General features: G+C 42.9%; 1 protein-coding gene and 1 long non-coding RNA gene across 3 annotated transcripts in view; one reads left to right on the top strand and one right to left on the bottom strand.

The window, feature by feature from the left end:
* Positions 1-1,489: 1,489 nt before the first annotated feature.
* Positions 1,490-4,438, top strand: LOC126982005 (uncharacterized). The gene is made up of 3 exons (XR_007734450.1): positions 1,490-1,884; positions 2,857-2,908; positions 4,294-4,438. It is a non-coding gene; the product is annotated as an uncharacterized LOC126982005 (long non-coding RNA).
* An 889-nt stretch (positions 4,439-5,327) lies between these two features.
* LOC126982310 (phosphoserine phosphatase-like) overlaps positions 5,328-16,944 on the bottom strand; it is a 26,890-nt gene continuing 15,273 nt past the window's right edge. Inside the window, exons 4-7 of one of the 2 annotated variants that reach the window (XM_050834309.1) lie at positions 14,477-14,622; positions 12,819-12,980; positions 8,033-10,545; positions 5,328-7,883 (exon numbers count right to left, since the gene is read on the bottom strand). In XM_050834309.1, the coding sequence (XP_050690266.1) occupies positions 10,445-10,545; positions 12,819-12,980; positions 14,477-14,622 (409 nt within the window). In that variant the 3' untranslated portion in view covers positions 5,328-7,883; positions 8,033-10,444. The remainder of the gene's footprint in view (positions 7,884-8,032; positions 10,546-12,818; positions 12,981-14,476; positions 14,623-16,944) is intronic. The other variant, XM_050834310.1, reaches the window with a different exon arrangement.

The following is a 16,944-nucleotide window of genomic DNA, read 5'->3' as shown; positions in this document are numbered from 1 at the left end:
AGGGAGAGAGAAGAAAAGGGAGGAGAAAGGGAGAAAGGGAGAAAAATATGACGAAAGGAAGGGAGGAAGAAAGAGAGGATAAAATTAATGAGGGAGTGAATGTATGAAGGAAGGAAGGAAGGAAGAGATGAAGAAGAGAAGGAAGAGAGGGAGAGAGAAGAAAAGGGAGGAAAAAGGGAGGAAGGGAGAAAATATGACGAAAGGAAGGAAGGAAGAAAGAGAGGATAAAATTAATGAGGGAGTGAATGTATGAAGGAAGGAAGGAAGGAAGGAAGGAAGGAAGAGATGAAGAAGGGAAGGAAGAGAGGGAGAGAGAAGAAAAGGGAGGAGAAAGGGAGAAAGGGAGTAAGAGAGAGAAGATGAAATGAATGAAGGAGTGAATGAAGGGAGGAAGGAAGGAAGGAAAGAGGAAAGGAAGGAAGGAAGGAAGAAAGAATGAATAGAAAAAAAAACGTAAGTAAAAAAGTAATAAATGAGACGTAATCACAACAACAACAACAACAACAACAACAACAACAACAACAACAACAATAACAAGACAATGATAACTTCGAGACGTGGGAATTTTCGTTTATCATTTTCTTTTCTTCTTATCTTTTTCTCCTCCTCGTTGTCTTCCCTCCGAACCCTACTGAGTCACTCTCCGATAAGTTTTTGTTTGTTTTTCTTTGTTTTTATGTCCTAGAGTACGACTTTGTTTGTTAGTTTGTTGGTTACGTAAGGGGATGGACTGCTACTACTACTACTACTACTACTACTACTACTGTTACTACTACTACTACTATTGATATTTATTTTGATACTTCTATTACTACCACTACTACTACCATCACCACCACCACTACTACTGCTACTACTACTACTACAACTAATAATAATAATAATAATAATAATAATAATAATAATAATAATAATAATAATAATAATAATAATAATAATAATAATAATAATAATAATAATAATAATAATAATAATAATAAATCAATACACAGATTACCATTTTTTTAATTGTGTATCTGAGTGTGATTAGATAAAACAAGCTTCTTCAGGGTGATTGGTGTGTGTGTGTGTGTGTGTGTGTGTGTGTGTGTGTGTGTGTGTGTGTGTGTGTGTGTGTAATGCTGGGCGCGTCAATTTGCGGGGGGTATTGCGTCATGCGCCCCTGCAACACTTTTACTTAAGTGCAACACTTAAATAATTTAGTGCGCCACCAAAAATATAACTTATAAATACTATATATTAATATAAAACTATTGTACTATAAGTCCCAAAATATATCAGTTTTATTCAAAATAGTTTTACACTTTTTTAAATCAAAATTACTTAAGTACATGTCACAGTTTACTGAGTTTAGTACTTTACAAACAGACGAACAGTAAAAAAAAAAATTAATAATAAATAAAAAAAAAAAAAAAAAAAATCTATATCTCGCACTGTCTCTGTCTAATTTTAGTCGTTACTCTTTTCTTGTACTCCACCTCCTGCTGTTCCTCCTCCATGGCAGTGTGTATCCAGGATTTCTCCCAGAGGAGGCAAACACTTGAAATATTTACCCAAAACATTTGAAGTAGCGCTCTGTGATGTTGAATTCTACCAGAAAGAAAGGAAGGAGGAAGGGAAGGAAGAAAGGAGGAAGGGAATGAAAGGGAAGGGAAGGGAAAGGAAGGGAAACTTGACTTAGGGGAAGGACAAGGAAGAAAGGAGAAAGGGAAAGTTGAGTTAGGGGAAGGGGAAGGAAGAAAGGAGGAAGAGAAGGGAAGGGAAGGGAAGGTTAAGTTAGGGGAAGGGGAAGGAAGAAAGGAGGAAGGGAAGGGAAGGGAAGGGAAGGTTGAGTTAGGGGAAGGGGAAGGAAGAAAGGAGGAAGGGAAGGGAAGGGAAGGGAAGGTTAAGTTAGGGGAAGGGGAAGAAAGGAGGAAGGAAGGGAAGAGAAGGAAAGGAAGGTTAGGGGAAGGGGAAGGAAGAAAGGAGGAAGGGAAGGAAGGAAAGGTTGTTAGGGGAAGGGAAGGAAGAAAGGAGGAAGGGAAGGAAGGAAGCGAAGGGTAGGGGAAGGGGAAGGAAGAAAGGAGGAAGGGAAAGGAAGGGAAGGAAGGGAAGATTAAGTTAGGGAAGGGGAAGGAAGAAAGGAGGAAGGAAGGAAGGAAGGAAGGTTGAGTTAGGGGAAGGAGGAAGAAAGGAGGAAGGAAGGAAGGAAGGTTGAGTTAGGGGAAGGGGAAGGAAGAAAGGAGGAAGGGAAGGGAAGGGAGGGGAAGGTTGAGTTAGGGGAAGGGGAAGAAAGGAGGAAGGGAAGGGAAGCGAAGGGAAGGGTGAGTTAGGGGAAGGGGAAGGAAGAAAGGAGGAAGGAAAGGGAAGGGAAGGAAGGTTGAGTTAGGGGAAGGAGGGAAGAAAGGAGGAAGGAAGGAAGGGAAGGAAGGTTGAGTTAGGGAAGGGGAAGGAAGAAAGGAGGAAGGGAAGGAAGGAAGGGAAGGAAGGAGTTAGGGAAGGGGAAGGAAGAAAGGAGGAAGGAAGGAAGGAAGGAAGGGAAGGTTGAGTTAGGGGAAGGAGGGAAGAAAGGAGGAAGGGAAGGTAGGGAGGAAGGGAAGGTTGAGTTAGGGGAAGGAAGGAAGAAAGGAGGAAGGAAGGAAGGGAAGGAAGGTTGAGTTAGGGGAAGGGAAGGAAGAAAGGAGGAAGGGAAGGAAGGGAAGGAAGGTTGAGTTAGGGGAAGGGAAGGAAGAAAGGAGGAAGGAAGGAAGGAAGGGAAGGAAGGTTGAGTTAGGGGAAGGGGAAGGAAAAAAGGAGGAAGGGAAAGGAAGGTTGAGTTAGGGGAAGGGGAGGGAAGAAAGGAGGAAGGGAAGGGAAGGGAAGGGAAGGGAAGGGAAGGTTGAGTTAGGGGAAGGGGAAGGAAGAAAGGAGGAAGGGAAGGGAAGGGAAGGTTGAGTTAGGGGAAGGGAAGGTAAGTAACGAGGAAGGGAAGGGAAGGGAAGGTTGAGTTAGGGGAAGGGGATGGAAGAAAGGAGGAAGGGAAGGGAAGGAAGGAAGAGTTAGGGGAAGGAAGAAGAAAGGAGGAAGGAAGGAAGGGAAGGTTGAGTTAGGGAAGGGAAGGAAGAAAGGAGGAAGGAAGGAAGGAAGGGAAGGTTGAGTTAGGGGAAGGAAGGAAGAAAGGAGGAAGGAAGGAAGGGAAGGAAGGTTGAGTTAGGGGAAGGAGGGAAGAAAGGAGGAAGGAAGGAAGGGAAGGAAGGTTGAGTTAGGGGAAGGAAGGAAGAAAGGAGGAAGGAAGGAAGGAAGGTTGAGTTAGGGAAGGAAGGAAGAAAGGAGGAAGGAAGGAAGGTTGAGTTAGGGAAGGAGGGAAGAAAGGAGGAAGGAAGGAAGGAAGGAAGGAAGGAAGGTTGAGTTAGGGGAAGGGAAGGAAGAAAGGAGGAAGGAAGGAAGGAAGGAAGGTTGAGAAAGGAGGGAAGAAAGGAGGAAGGAAGGAAGGAAGGGAAGGAAGGGAAGGTTGAGTTAGGGAAGGGGAAGGAAGAAAGGAGGAAGGAAGGGAAGGGAAGGAAGGTTGAGTTAGGGGAAGGGGAAGGAAGAAAGGAGGAAGGAAGGAAGGAAGGAAGGAAGGAGTTAGGGGAAGGGAAGGAAGAAAGGAGGAAGGGAAGGAAGGAAGGAAGGAAGGTTGAGTTAGGGGAAGGAAGGAAGAAAGGAAGGAAGGAAGGAAGGAAGGGAAGGAAGGGAAGGTTGAGTTAGGGGAAGGAAGGAAGAAAGGAGGAAGGAAGGGAAGGGAAGGAAGGTTGAGTTAGGGGAAGGGGAAGGAAGAAATGAGTAAGGGAAGGGAAGGAAGGAAGGTTGAGTTAGGGAAGGGAAGGAAGAAAGGAGGAAGGAAGGAAGGGAAGGGAAGGAAGGGGAAGGAAGGAAGAAAGGAGGAAGGAAGGAAGGAAGGAAGGTTGAGTTAGGGGAAGGGAAGGAAGAAAGGAAGGAAGGAAGGAAGGAAGGAAGGTTGAGTTAGGGAAGGGGAAGGAAAGGAGGAAGGAAGGAAGGAAGGAAGGGAAGGTTGAGTTAGGGGAAGGAAGGAAGAAAGGAGGAAGGAAGGAAGGAAGGAAGGGAAGGTTGAGTTAGGGGAAGGAAGGAAGAAAGGAGGAAGGAAGGAAGGAAGGAAGGAAGGAAGGAAGGTTGAGTTAGGGAAGGAAGGAAGAAAGGAGGAAGGAAGGAAGGGAAGGGAAGGTTGAGTTAGGGGAAGGGGAAGGAAGAAAGGAGGACGGGAAGGGAAGGGAAGGGAAGGTTGTGTTAGGGGAAAGGGAAGGAAGAAAGGAGGAAGGGAAGGGAAGGGAAGGGAAGGTTGAGTTAGGGGAAGGGGAAGGAAGAAAGGAGGAAGGGAAGGGAAGGGAAGGGAAGGTTGAGTTAGGGGAAGGGGAAGGAAGAAAGGAGGAAGGGAAGGGAAGGGAAGGGAAGGGAAGGGAAGGTTGAGTTAGGGGAAGGGGAAGGAAGAAAACAGTGTTGCAATTGCTATGCCACTGTTCCATGTCCTTCATTTCCTGGAATCCCATTTTTTTTTCGGGAGTGTCGCAAAAAGTGGCGCTAAAATTTGAACTTCCGCCACCACGACACTTTTACAAATTTTGCGTCACTGTGTAACTGCACCGATATTTTGGTAGTGTGTCGGTGGCGCAGTGATGCAAAAAGTGGCGGAATTGCCCAGCATTGTGTGTGTGTGTGTGTGTGTGTGTGTGTGTGTGTTTGTGTGTGTTTTATGGAAAGTCATCACTGTCATACTCTCTCTCTCTCTCTCTCTCTCTCTCTCTCTCTCTCTCAGGATGACTACATATATTTTCCTTTATCTTGTTTTTTTCTTTGTCCTTTTTTACTGATTCACTGTTTGTCTGTCTATCTCTTTGTCTGTCTGTCTGTACCTTTTTTTTCTCTTTATCACCTCTTAAACACACACACACACACACACACACACACACACACACACACACACACACACACCAAGAAAGAGAGAAAACGAATCCATTTTTTCAACCCTTTTACTGAACATTACATATCAAAACATGGCGTACAAACCTCCACACACCCGCTGGACACACTACACACAGCAATACACTACACGGCTGTACGTTACACTATATACAGCGATGAGGGGGAGTCTATTATATTAATGTATAAGAGAATCATTTATGTATTTGGACGACTTACGGTTATCACTATTTGTCACGGTGTTTTCAGGTGTTTTAATTTCATAATAATTCAGTTTTGATTATTTCTGTCTTGATACGAAAGATGTACCTAGTATGGGTAATTAATATATATTCTTAACCCGGTAGCATCAGGGATCATGTTTCTTAATGGTCCCTCCAAGTGAAAAAAATTAAAAAAAATCACCCCTCACACAAACCATTTCATAATATATATCAAAACATTTGTGATCATGTTATGTATCATCTATTTTGGGGGGTTTATGTCATGGCACAAATTTGGCCCGTCGCTGCTACTGGGTTAAGTGAGAGCAAAATGATTTAAATTGTTTTCATTATCATCACTTTCAATGTTTTTTTGTTTTCTTACAGGGAAGGAAGCAGCTCAAGGGCATAAAAAAGTGTGGGAAAAAAGGCCGGCTCATAAAACTGCTCCTGGAAAAAAATACAAGTAGAGTGGCCAAAAGAGAGGTCAATTTTGTGTGGAGTGGTGTCCTGATACTCTCCTCTGTGTTCCCCAGTGTAATGATAATTCAGCTTTGATTTTTTTATTGTGTTCATATAAAAAAAAAATTGTGGAAGTCATATTTTTTTTTTATTATGCTGTAATATTATTGAAACTGTTTATATTATATTCTCATTCTCAGCGTAACAACCGCTGAACATTTTTTTTTTTATCAACATCCTAATTTAAGTGTCAGAATCCTTGTTCTTGTGTTTCTTTTCTCCGCTTTGTTTACAACACACACTTGGAACAAGTGTTGATAGCACAAACACTGTGCTAGATCGGCGTCGCCTGACCCTCCAACACACCCCCAACAATTTATATTATGCAACCAGGGGTCTAAAATGGAAAATGCTGAAAAGTGAAGATGGCACCACTATAAACACTTGCCTGCACCACAACGGGCTGGGGCCGACCATCAGGCCCTACTATGAAGGCCTACCAGCGCCACAGGCCAAGACGTAAAAAAAAAAAAAATATATATATATATATATATATATATATATATATATATATATATATATATATATATATATATATATATATATATATATATATAATGCCATGTAGGGTTCATCAGGGCTTATTATATAATGTCATGTCTACAATGCACGGGTAAGCCAGGACAAAAACTTGAAGAGAACAAGATGGACGATCTGTTTATCGGCGTCTGTGACGGTGATAAAAAAGCTATCACAACTTTAAACACTCCCCACCACCCACACACTTAAAATATAGGTCAGTATTACAAGACACTTTCAGTTCTCACATCAGCTGTTTCTAAAGGTCAAAGAGGGGGTCAGTCGGGTTCTAATGAGTGTTTCTTCAGGTTCACCGTACAGAGGAAGGGTCACACTACCACCAGGGTCATAACTACACCTGGAAATGCCCACAACTCCTACAAATGCCTTGTCAAATATGTGTTCTTGAGTGACGAAATGTTTCATAATACGACCCATATACTTGGAAGCTAAGAAAATAAATACCAAAAATATCAACATTTTTTTTATACTGCCTAACGTACAACCACATAAAATACACATTAAAAACTTCAGGAAACGAATGAAAAATGGAAATGTGAAAAAAAACTATGAACTTATGAACTTTTTTCTTTAAGGTCAGCTGATGTAGTTGAAGATCAGAACTGAAGAAACTAAAGCACAATGAAATAAAACAATCATGAAACAGACTTAAAAATACAATAAGAGAAAAATATATAAGGAAAGAACAAAAAGATATCTATAAAAGAAAAAAAGGAAGAAAGCAGATTAGCAAAGACCCGACATGATGATTAAATTTAGTGAATGATGAAAATATTGCACCGGGAATGATGAAGAGAGAGAGAGAGAGAGAGAGAGAGAGAGAGAGAGAGAGAGAGAGAGAGAGAGAGAGAGAGAGAGAGAGAGAGAGAGAGAGAGAGAGAGAGAGAGAGAGAGAGAGAGAGAGAGAGAGAGAGAGAGAGAGAGAGAAAGGAAAAAAGGAGAGAACAAAAACATACTTGACCTCACCAGTTTGATAATAGGTCGCAGCTCCATGACAAAACACACACACACAAACACACACACACACACACACACACACACACACACAAAAAAAAAAAAAAAAAAAAAAAAAGGAAATGAGCATAAATAAAAAATGCCTATTGAAGAAAACAAAGAAAAAATAAGATAAATACAAATAAAAAATGAATTAAATAAAGGGGAATGAAAAAAAAATATGCCTGTTAAAGAAAAAAAATAAGGGAATGAAAATAACACTATATTCCTGCTGAACGAGGATGATGTCTTTATTTCTCTATGGACGTTGATGTGTTGCCGTGAGTGCAGAGGAACTGAAGTCATCTTAGTGAGGCGTCTGGAGCGCGAGGATGAGGTCACCAGGGGCAGGCATGGAGGTGAGGTCAAGGAGAGTTTAGTGTGAATATATGAAGGTCTTTTGCTTCTTCAGTTCAAGGGAGCGAAGGAGAATGAAGAAAGGTAATTGTAGGAATGAAATATAGTGAAACAAGCCATAGTGGGGGAGGCCTGTGCTTGTGATATTAAAAAACTAATTGCCTGTACTATTCAACACAAGCATTACCTGTCCTATTAAAAAGATGAGAGCAAAGGAAAAAGAAGAAAGGCGATCGTAAGAATGAAATATTGAAAATGAACCATAGTTAAGTGGAGGAGGCCTGTGCTTGTGATATTAAAAAACTAATTGCCTGTACTATTCAACACAAGCGTTACCTGCTCTGTTAAAAAGATGAGAGCAAAGGAAAAAGAAGAAAGGCGATCGTAAGAATGAAATATTGAAAATGAACCATAGTCAAGTGGGGGAGGCCTGTGCTTGTGATATTAAAAAACTAATTGCCAGTACTATTCAACACAAGCGTTACCTGTCCTATTAAAAAGATGAGAGCAAAGGAAAATGAAGAAAGGTGATCGTAAGAATGAAATATTGAAAATGAACCATAGTTAAGTGTGCTTGTGATATTAAAAAACTAATTGCCTGTACTATTCATCACATGGGAAATCTGTACTCACAAAATCAGTTACGTGTATTACTCAACAAATGAATTATGTTTTTTTCAAAGCAAAGCCGATGGACAAGTTACGATTTTTGTTTTTTTTCTTAATTCCAAAACTTGAAAACTGTGACTTCATCCTTATACTCTAGGCACCTCATATACACACATATATACACTGTCACCATCACCTTCATTATCATCACCACCATCACCATCACCACCATCATTACCATCACCATCATCACCATCATCACCACCACCATCATCACCATCACCATCACCACCATCACCATCACCATCACCACCATCATCACCATCACCAACATCATCACCATCACCACCATCACCACCATCACCATCATCACCACCATCACCATTACCATCATCACCACCATCACCATCACCACCACCGTGATATCACCATCATCACTACCATCACCATCATCACTATCACCACCACCATCACCATCATTACCATCATCACCACCACCATCATCACCACCATCACCATCATCACCATCACCACTATCACCACCATCACCATCACCAGTCTCTATCACTCAACAGTAAGACATAGGACTCTCTCAAGTGTTTCCATATGTTTCAATCCTATGCTTAGAGTTTCAAGTTTCAATGTAAATGTTCTATGTCAATGTGTCCAATAAACTCCTTCCTTCCGTCACACTGTATCTGCTTAGGGCTTTTCCTTTGGTCTATATATTTATAAGTTATTCTTCTCATCTTCCTATGTACATATATACGTTTTCAAATACTGTTCGTGTGTGTAATTTCGCTTTTCATGTATGCGTTTCAACAGTAAGATTGGCACTATATATATATACACACACACACACACACACACACACACTCAATGATACCTAACACAAACATAAGAGCATTGGATATTATGTTTTGATCCACTTTTATTCTCTCTTATTCCTTCTCATTCTCTTTATTTCTCTTATTTCTCTTATTTCTACACTACCTTATCCCTCTCATCTCTCTCTCTCTCTCTCTTGTTTGCCTCTCACACACAAACTATTGATGAGTCCTTGTTTACAGACTTATAATTGGTGTGTGTGTGTGTGTGTGTGTGTGTGTGTGTGTGTGTGTGTGTGTGTGTGTGTGTTGATTAAGGTGTGCAGGTGTGTATGTGTCCACCTTTAGATCTGTTTGTGTGTTTGTCCATGAAATCAAAGCAACACACACACACACAATATATATACACACACACACACTACCCTCCCTCTCTCTCTCTCCCTACCCCCCCTTCCCTAACACACACCCTTATACACACAAAGGTAATACAAAACCAACATCGGGACTAACAAAATATATCCACTCTCTCCTTTAACAAAAATAATACACTTTTCCCTCAAGCTACAAAAGACTCACCTATGTACTTCTTTTTGCTTTCTAAATTATCTTCTTTCTGATATTTTGGCAGCTTGTTATGGTGGATGGATGTGCGTTCGTGGTGGGAGTTAACCAGTCAACCAGTCAACCAGTCAGCCAGTCAGTCAGTCAGTCAGGCAGCCAGTCAGCCAGTCAGCCACCCATTTAGTCAGTCAGTTAGCCAGTCAGTCACCCATTTAGTCAGTCAGTCAGCCAGTCAGTCACCCATTTAGTCAGTCAGTCAGCCAGTCAGTCACCCATTTAGTCAGTCAGTCAGCCAGTCAGTCACCCATTTAGTCAGTCAGTCAGTCAGTCAGCCAGCCAGTCAGTCAGCCAGTCAGTCACCCATTTAGTCAGTCAGTCAGCCAGTCAGTCACCCATTTAGTCAGTCAGTCAGCCAGTCAGTCAACCATTTAGTCAGTCAGTCAGCCAGTCAGTCAACCATTTAGTCAGTCAGTCAGCCAGTCAGTCAACCATTTAGTCAGTCAGTCAGCCAGTCAGTCAACCATTTAGTCAGTCAGTCAGCCAGTCAGTCAACCATTTAGTCAGTCAGTCAGCCAGTCAGTCACCCATTTAGTCAGTCAGTCAGCCAGTCAGTCACCCATTTAGTCAGTCAGCCAGCCAGTCAGTCACCCATTTAGTCAGTCAGTCAGCCAGTCAGTCAACAATTTAGTCAGCAGGTCAAACAGTCAAGTCAATAAATTAGTCAGCAAACCAGTCAGTCAACCAAGCAATGACTCAACCAATTAGTCAGCAAGTCAGTCAATCAGCCAACCCATTAGTCAGCCGGTCAACTAACTCCCTCATCCATCTCTCCCTTCCTCTATCAACCATCCATTCATTCAGTGAGGTCAGCGCAGGAGGTCAGCGCTGGGGGGGTAAACGCTAGTCTTCCTTCTCCAGCTCAGTGATCAGCGTGGCAAAGTCATGCACGAACCAAGTGGACTGACTACGTACAGCGGGCCGCACCACATTGCCGCCAAACCCTGTAAAGAGGGGAAGAATTTAAGAGAGGGGAATTGATGAGATGAAGAGCCTTAGGGCCGTATTTTAAGACACCATCGCTTCTCACATCAACTATTTCTAAAGGTCAAAGAGGGGGTCAGTCGGGTTCTAATGAGTGTTTCTTCAGGTTAATGGTACAGAAGAAGGGTCAAACTACTACCGGGGTCATAAAACTACTCCTGGAAATGCCCTCAACTCCTACGAAAACCTTGTCAAATATGTGTTCTTGGGCGTCGAAATGTCTTATGATGCGACCCTTAGACTTTACTCTATCCAAAAGGGCTGTGTTTGTGAAGGCCCCCACACGAGATGCATACTCCATACGAGGGTGGATAAGGCTCTTATATATGGACAGCATCTGTGCGGGGGAGAAGAACTGGCGGAGACGATACGGAACGCCCAACCTCGAGGAAGCTGATTTAGTAAGAGAAGAGATATGAAGATTCCAGTTAAGATTTTGAGTTAACTTGGAAGCCCCGGAGATCATGTTTCTTAAAGGTCCCTCTAAGCGAGAAAAATGAGAAAATATCACCCCTCACACAAACCATTTCATGATATATATCAAAGCATTTGTGATCAGATTATGCATCATCTATTTTGGGGGGTTTATCTCTTGGCACAAATTTGGCCCGTCGTTGCTACATGGTAAGGCCACAAATTTGGCCCGTCGTTGCTACCGGGTTAAGAGAAGGGAAATGATGAGACGAAGAGCCTTAGACCTTACTCCATCCAAAAGGGCTGTGTGTGTGTGCAGGGGAAAAGAACTGGTGGAGATGTTACAGAACGCCCAACCTCGAGGAAGCTGATTTAGTAAGAGAGAAGAGATGGAGTTTCGTTCTAATGAGTGTTTCTTTAGATTCATGGTACAGAGGAAGGGTCAGACTACCACCAGGGTCATAAAACTACTCCTGGAAATGCCCAAAATTCCTATGAAAGCCTTGTCAAATGTGTTTCTTTAGGTTCATTGTACAGAGGAAGGGTCAGACTACCACCAGGGTCATAAAACTACTCCTGGAAATGCCCAAAACTCCTATGAAAGCCTTGTCAAATGTGTGTTTCTTTAGGTTCATTGTACAGAGGAAGGGTCAGACTACCACCAGGGTCATAAAACTACCCCTGGAAATGCCCAAAACTCCTATGAAAGCCTTGTCAAATGTGTTTCTTTAGGTTCATGGTACAGAGGAAGGGTCAAACTACCACGAGGGTCATAAAACTACTCCTGGAAATGCCCAAAACTCCTATGAAAGCCTTGTCAAATATGTTCTTTAGGTTCATGGTACAGAGGAAGGGTCAAACTATCACCAGGGTCATAAAACTACTCCTGGAAATGCCCAAAACTCCTATGAAAGCCTTGTCAAATATGTTCTTTAGGTTCATGGTACAGAGGAAGGGTCAAACTACCACCAGGGTCATAAAACTACTCCTGGAAATGCCCAAAACTCCTATGAAAGCCTTGTCAAATGTGTGTTTCCTAGGTTCATGGTACAGAGGAAGGGTCAAACTACCACCAGGGTCATAAAACTACTCCTGGAAATGCCCCAAACTCCTTTTAATGCCTTGTCAAATGTGTGTTTCTTTAGGTTCATGGTACAGAGGAAGGGTCAGACTACCACCAGGGTCATAAAACTACTCCTGGAAATGCCCAAAACTCCTATGAAAGTCTTGTCAAATATGTTCTTTAGGTTCATAGTACAGAAGAAGGGTCAAACTACCACGAGGGTCATAAAACTACTCCAGGAAATGCCCAAAATTCCTATGAAAGCCTTGTCAAATATGTTCTTTAGGTTCATGGTACAGAGGAAGGGTCAGACTACCACCAGGGTCATAAAACTACTCCTGGAAATGCCCTAAACTCCTATGAAAGCCTTGTCAAATGTGTGTTTCTTTAGGTTCATGGTACAGAGGAAGGGTCAAACTACCACCAGGGTCATAAAACTACTCCTGGAAATGCCCAAAACTCCTATGAAAGCCTTGTCAAATGTGTGTTTCTTTAGGTTCATGGTACAGAGGAAGGGTCAGACTACCACCAGGGTCATAAAACTACTCCTGGAAATGCCCAAAACTCCTACGAAAGCCTTGTCAAATATGTTCTTTAGGTTCATAGTACAGAAGAAGTGTCAAACTATCACCAGGGTCATAAAACTACTCCTGGAAATGCCCAAAACTCCTACGAAAGACTTGTCAAATATGTGAACTTGGGCGGCGGAATGTTTTAAAATATGACCCTATGTCTATATAAGTCTCCCTCCCTCACCGATGAAGGCGTCGGCGGGGGGGCAGGCCTCCAGGTCCGTAATGCCGTCGCCCACCATGACGACGCGGGTGTATCCCTCGCGCCGCTTCAGGTACGACACAACCTCCGCCTTGCCGCCCGACCGACTCGTTAGCTGCCCCTCATCAAAGCCGCCATATTCACCTGTGTGGGGGTGAGAGAGGTAAGTGGCTGAAGGGAGAGGGAAAAAAAAACATGACAAAAAATAACAAAAAAGATATGTGGAAAGATATATGTGGGAAACAACAAGACAAAAAATAACAAAAAAGATACATGTGGTTGGATATATGTGGGAAAAAAACATGACAAAAATAACAAAAAAGATAGATATGGATAGATATCTGTGGAAAATAACATGACAAAAATAACAAAAAAGATAAATGTGGATAGATATATGTGCAAAAAAAATGCCAAAAAATAACAAAAAAGATAAGTGGTTAGATATATGTGGAAAAAAAACATGCCAAAAAATAACAAAAAAGCTATACTGTATGTGGATAGATATATGGACAAAACAACATGACAAAAAATAACAAAAAAATATACAGTATGTGGATAGATAAAGTTAGGAAAAAAAACAGAAGGTAAAGCATTAAGATTTGAACACCACCTGATGCACACCTGTTGAGAATTAAGACATGTAAGTGGGATAAGGGGAAAAAACATACATTACAAGGAAGTGTAGAGAAAGAAAATAAGTTAATCTGTGGATAACTGAGGGATAAAAGAAAGTAAAGTAAAGGTCCCACTAACAGCCCCTATCACACCATACTCTCATCAGCCGGAAAAGCCTCACCCACACAAGGCTACAGTTGGCTGGAGACGCCCATAAGTACATTAACCCCTTGACTGTGGATTTCCTACCAGAAGACATCACCAAGCCACAGGAATGGAACAAAAAGTGGCCGCTGCAATTCAATGAAGGAAAATGTAAAGTCCTGCACCTTGGGAGGGGATATCCAGCATGCCAATACCACATGGGAAACACTCCACTATCCACCACAGAGGCAGAGAAAGACCTGGGAGTGTATGTTACCTGGGCTACCAGTGAAGGCCAAATCTGTGCCAATCGCAGCGGATGGGTTAAAACGGACCAGTAGTAGGTGTACCCTCCACTACCGATCTCGCTACTGCCAGGCATCCTCATCTCAGAGAGTGCCACTATGTCCACCCTAACTCTTCTGAGCTCATCTGATAGGCAGGGCAGTCGGTGATCCTCTGAGAGGCTCTGGGTGTTCCAAGGGCCTACACACAGAGCCCTCCGGAGGTTAACCCTTGGGTCGGTCTGCTGGTGGGTGACACTTCTGCACTCTCAGTCAACCATAACTTCTTTTTCTTTTCTTTTCTTTTCCTTTTTGTATGTGTTGCCTATAGTGCTTGTAGGCTTTCTTGGGTGGTATCTTGTGGGACCCAGCCCGTTACTGGTACAGGCGGATTTTATTTATATTGGTTACTGTGGCTTAGATCAAAAGGAACACCGGGGGGCAGCGTGGGTCAGGCAAGAGTCACACATCACGGCAGCCACTAGAACTAAACCTCAAGAGAGACCAACAGTGTTATGGACAGAACGTAAAAAAAAAAAAAAAAAAAAAAAAAAAAACCCTTCTCTCCCCCTCCCTTAATCCCTCCCTCCGCCTCACCGTCAAAGAAGAACTTGAGTCTGTTGGCGAAGATGTTCTCGAGGGGGATGTTGAGCAGCTTGGCCACGGGGGCGATGAGGGAGCAGAACCCCCCAGACACCAGGTACACATCCACCCCCCGCCCCTGCAGCACCTCCACCAGCTTACTGGGGAGACAGGGGAGGTGAGAAGAGGAGGGGAGGAGGGGAGAGGGTAGTTAGAGGGAGGGGAGGAGGGGAGAGGGTAGTTAGAGGGTGCGGAGGAAGGGAGAGGGTAGTTAGAGGGAGAGGAGGAGGGGAGAGGGTAGTTAGAGGGAGGGGAGGAGGGGAGAGGGGAGTTAGAGGGAGAGGGGGATGGGAGAGGGTAGTTAGAGGGAGGGGAGGAGGGGAGAGGGGAGTTAGAGGGAGAGGGGGATGGGAGAGGGTAATTAGAGGGAGGAATTATCATTATTATCTAAATCCAAGAATAGGCATCAAGGAAAAAAATATATATAATCCTAAACAGTCCCCTCAATTAGCAGACATGGATGTGAAAAATAAAAAAGGGAAAGTGACAATAAAGTAAGAATAAAATAGGGTGACAAAAATAATACCTAATGAGTTAACAGGTGGGAGGGGACAGGTATGTATAGGATAGGGAGGGTGGAAGGGCAGTAAATGTTGAGAAGAGGAATAAGATAAATAGGGAAGAATGGTAAATAGGAAGGAAGGTGATATACACAAACAGGGGGATATGTGTAGGAAGGGACAGGGCTACGAACAGGTAGGGGATAAGAAGGGCAGGGTAAGGCAAGGAAGGATAGACAGACAGGCAAGTAACTAGACTGATAGGTAGGTAGGCAGGCAGGAAGGTAGGTCCGTATATGTAGGAAGGGAAGCAGAGAAAGAAAAGAGAGAGAGAGGAGAGAAGAGAGGAAAGGTGTATAGGTAGAATGTCAGGTAGAAACACAACGCACAGGTGATTTAAATTGATTGATTTTTTTTTATTTTTTTTTATAGATGAAAATAATTAAATGAATGTAAACATCAATATTCTCTACATTTGTTTGAAACATTTGTTGGATTATTCTTGTATCATATTCCATCATCAGAAGTAACATGGTTGGCTGTGTGAGTCAGTCCCAGGACTGACCAGCCGCAGCCAGCCAGCCATGGCCAGCACCACACCACAACTCTGTCTTGTCTGTTAACAGTCTAACCAGATCATGTCATGTTTAGGACATGTCCTCACTGAAAATAAGCAAAGAAAAATGACAGCAGCTTCAAATGAAAGTATCATAAAAGGCTGTGGATGATCCATGTGTGTATGTGAAGTGTTTCTTTGAAAAATAGAGGTACATGTTGCAAATCTTTCCTTCACTGCCACTTCCTATAGTTGGTGTTTTTTGTCCCTTTAAATAGCTTTTCTTTAGTTCACTTGAGTGTTTGGAGGGGCCAAGACTACCCACATGCTGTCCTGATGACTGCCTATCAACCTGGACTCCAGCAAAACTCTCTAAAGAGGATCGGAAGGGGGGGTGGGGAGGATTACTCAAGCAAGATGGCGGCAATATAAAACAGTTCCCTGCGCCACCCACCAATTGGCTGGGACCAACCCAAAGAGTAAAGATGGGGGCATACGCTACAGCTGAGCGTGGCCGCAGGTCCGCAGTTTACCTTCCCCAGGTTTCCCCAGGTACCCATTTACCGACCAGCCAGAGAGAGGATGAACAGCTGGATGGGCTCCACACTGACTGCCCAGGTTGGGATTTGAACCCAGGACCGCGGATTCGTAGTTAGGCACGCACCACTAGACCATGGAGGCATAAAAAATATCCACGAGGTGAGAAATTTGCTATATGAGGACAGACTCAAGCATCTAATACAGCTATTGTCAACAAGATGAGAAAGCAATTACAACAAGCGAATGAATTGAAGTTGCTAACCCATTGTTGCCCTGCACACATTCTAAATGTTTTGGCTCCAAATCATGAGCCAAAAACATATAGAATGTGTGCAGGGCACACCGTCAGAAAGGCGGTCAACGCCTTGTTCTGCCCCAGGACACTAGATGGACCAGGTGTGGCTGACTGAAGACATACATCTATATCAGCTCAGGAAAATTTGTGAAGTTGACAGGGAAAATATTAATATCAAACTTACAGTTATTCTTTGTTTATTTTTTCCATTCTATGTTGTTGCCCTGTAATAAGATCAAGATTCAAATCAATGACATTAGTGATTTAAATCAAACAACCCTGCTTATTAGTTTCCCTTTTTACTCACTGCATCTGATCACAGTCTGCACGCGGGAGGCCCGGTAGTTATCTTGGCTAGTACTGCTCCACTTTTGACCCTCTCCTCAACTCTAGACTCGCCAGGAGCCAAAGGAATTGCTTCCTCGAGACCCGGTAGTTATCTTAGCTATGTTCCACCTTTGTCCCTCTATTCAACTCTAGACTCGCCAGGAGCCAAAAGAATTGCCTACCTCCAGGCTCCCTACGACACTAC

Source organism: Eriocheir sinensis, chromosome 50, assembly GCF_024679095.1.
Source record: "Eriocheir sinensis breed Jianghai 21 chromosome 50, ASM2467909v1, whole genome shotgun sequence".
Classification (NCBI taxonomy): Eukaryota; Metazoa; Arthropoda; class Malacostraca; order Decapoda; family Varunidae; genus Eriocheir; species Eriocheir sinensis.
Note: the sequence above shows the minus strand (reverse complement) of the source record. Positions and strands in the feature narration are given on the sequence as shown.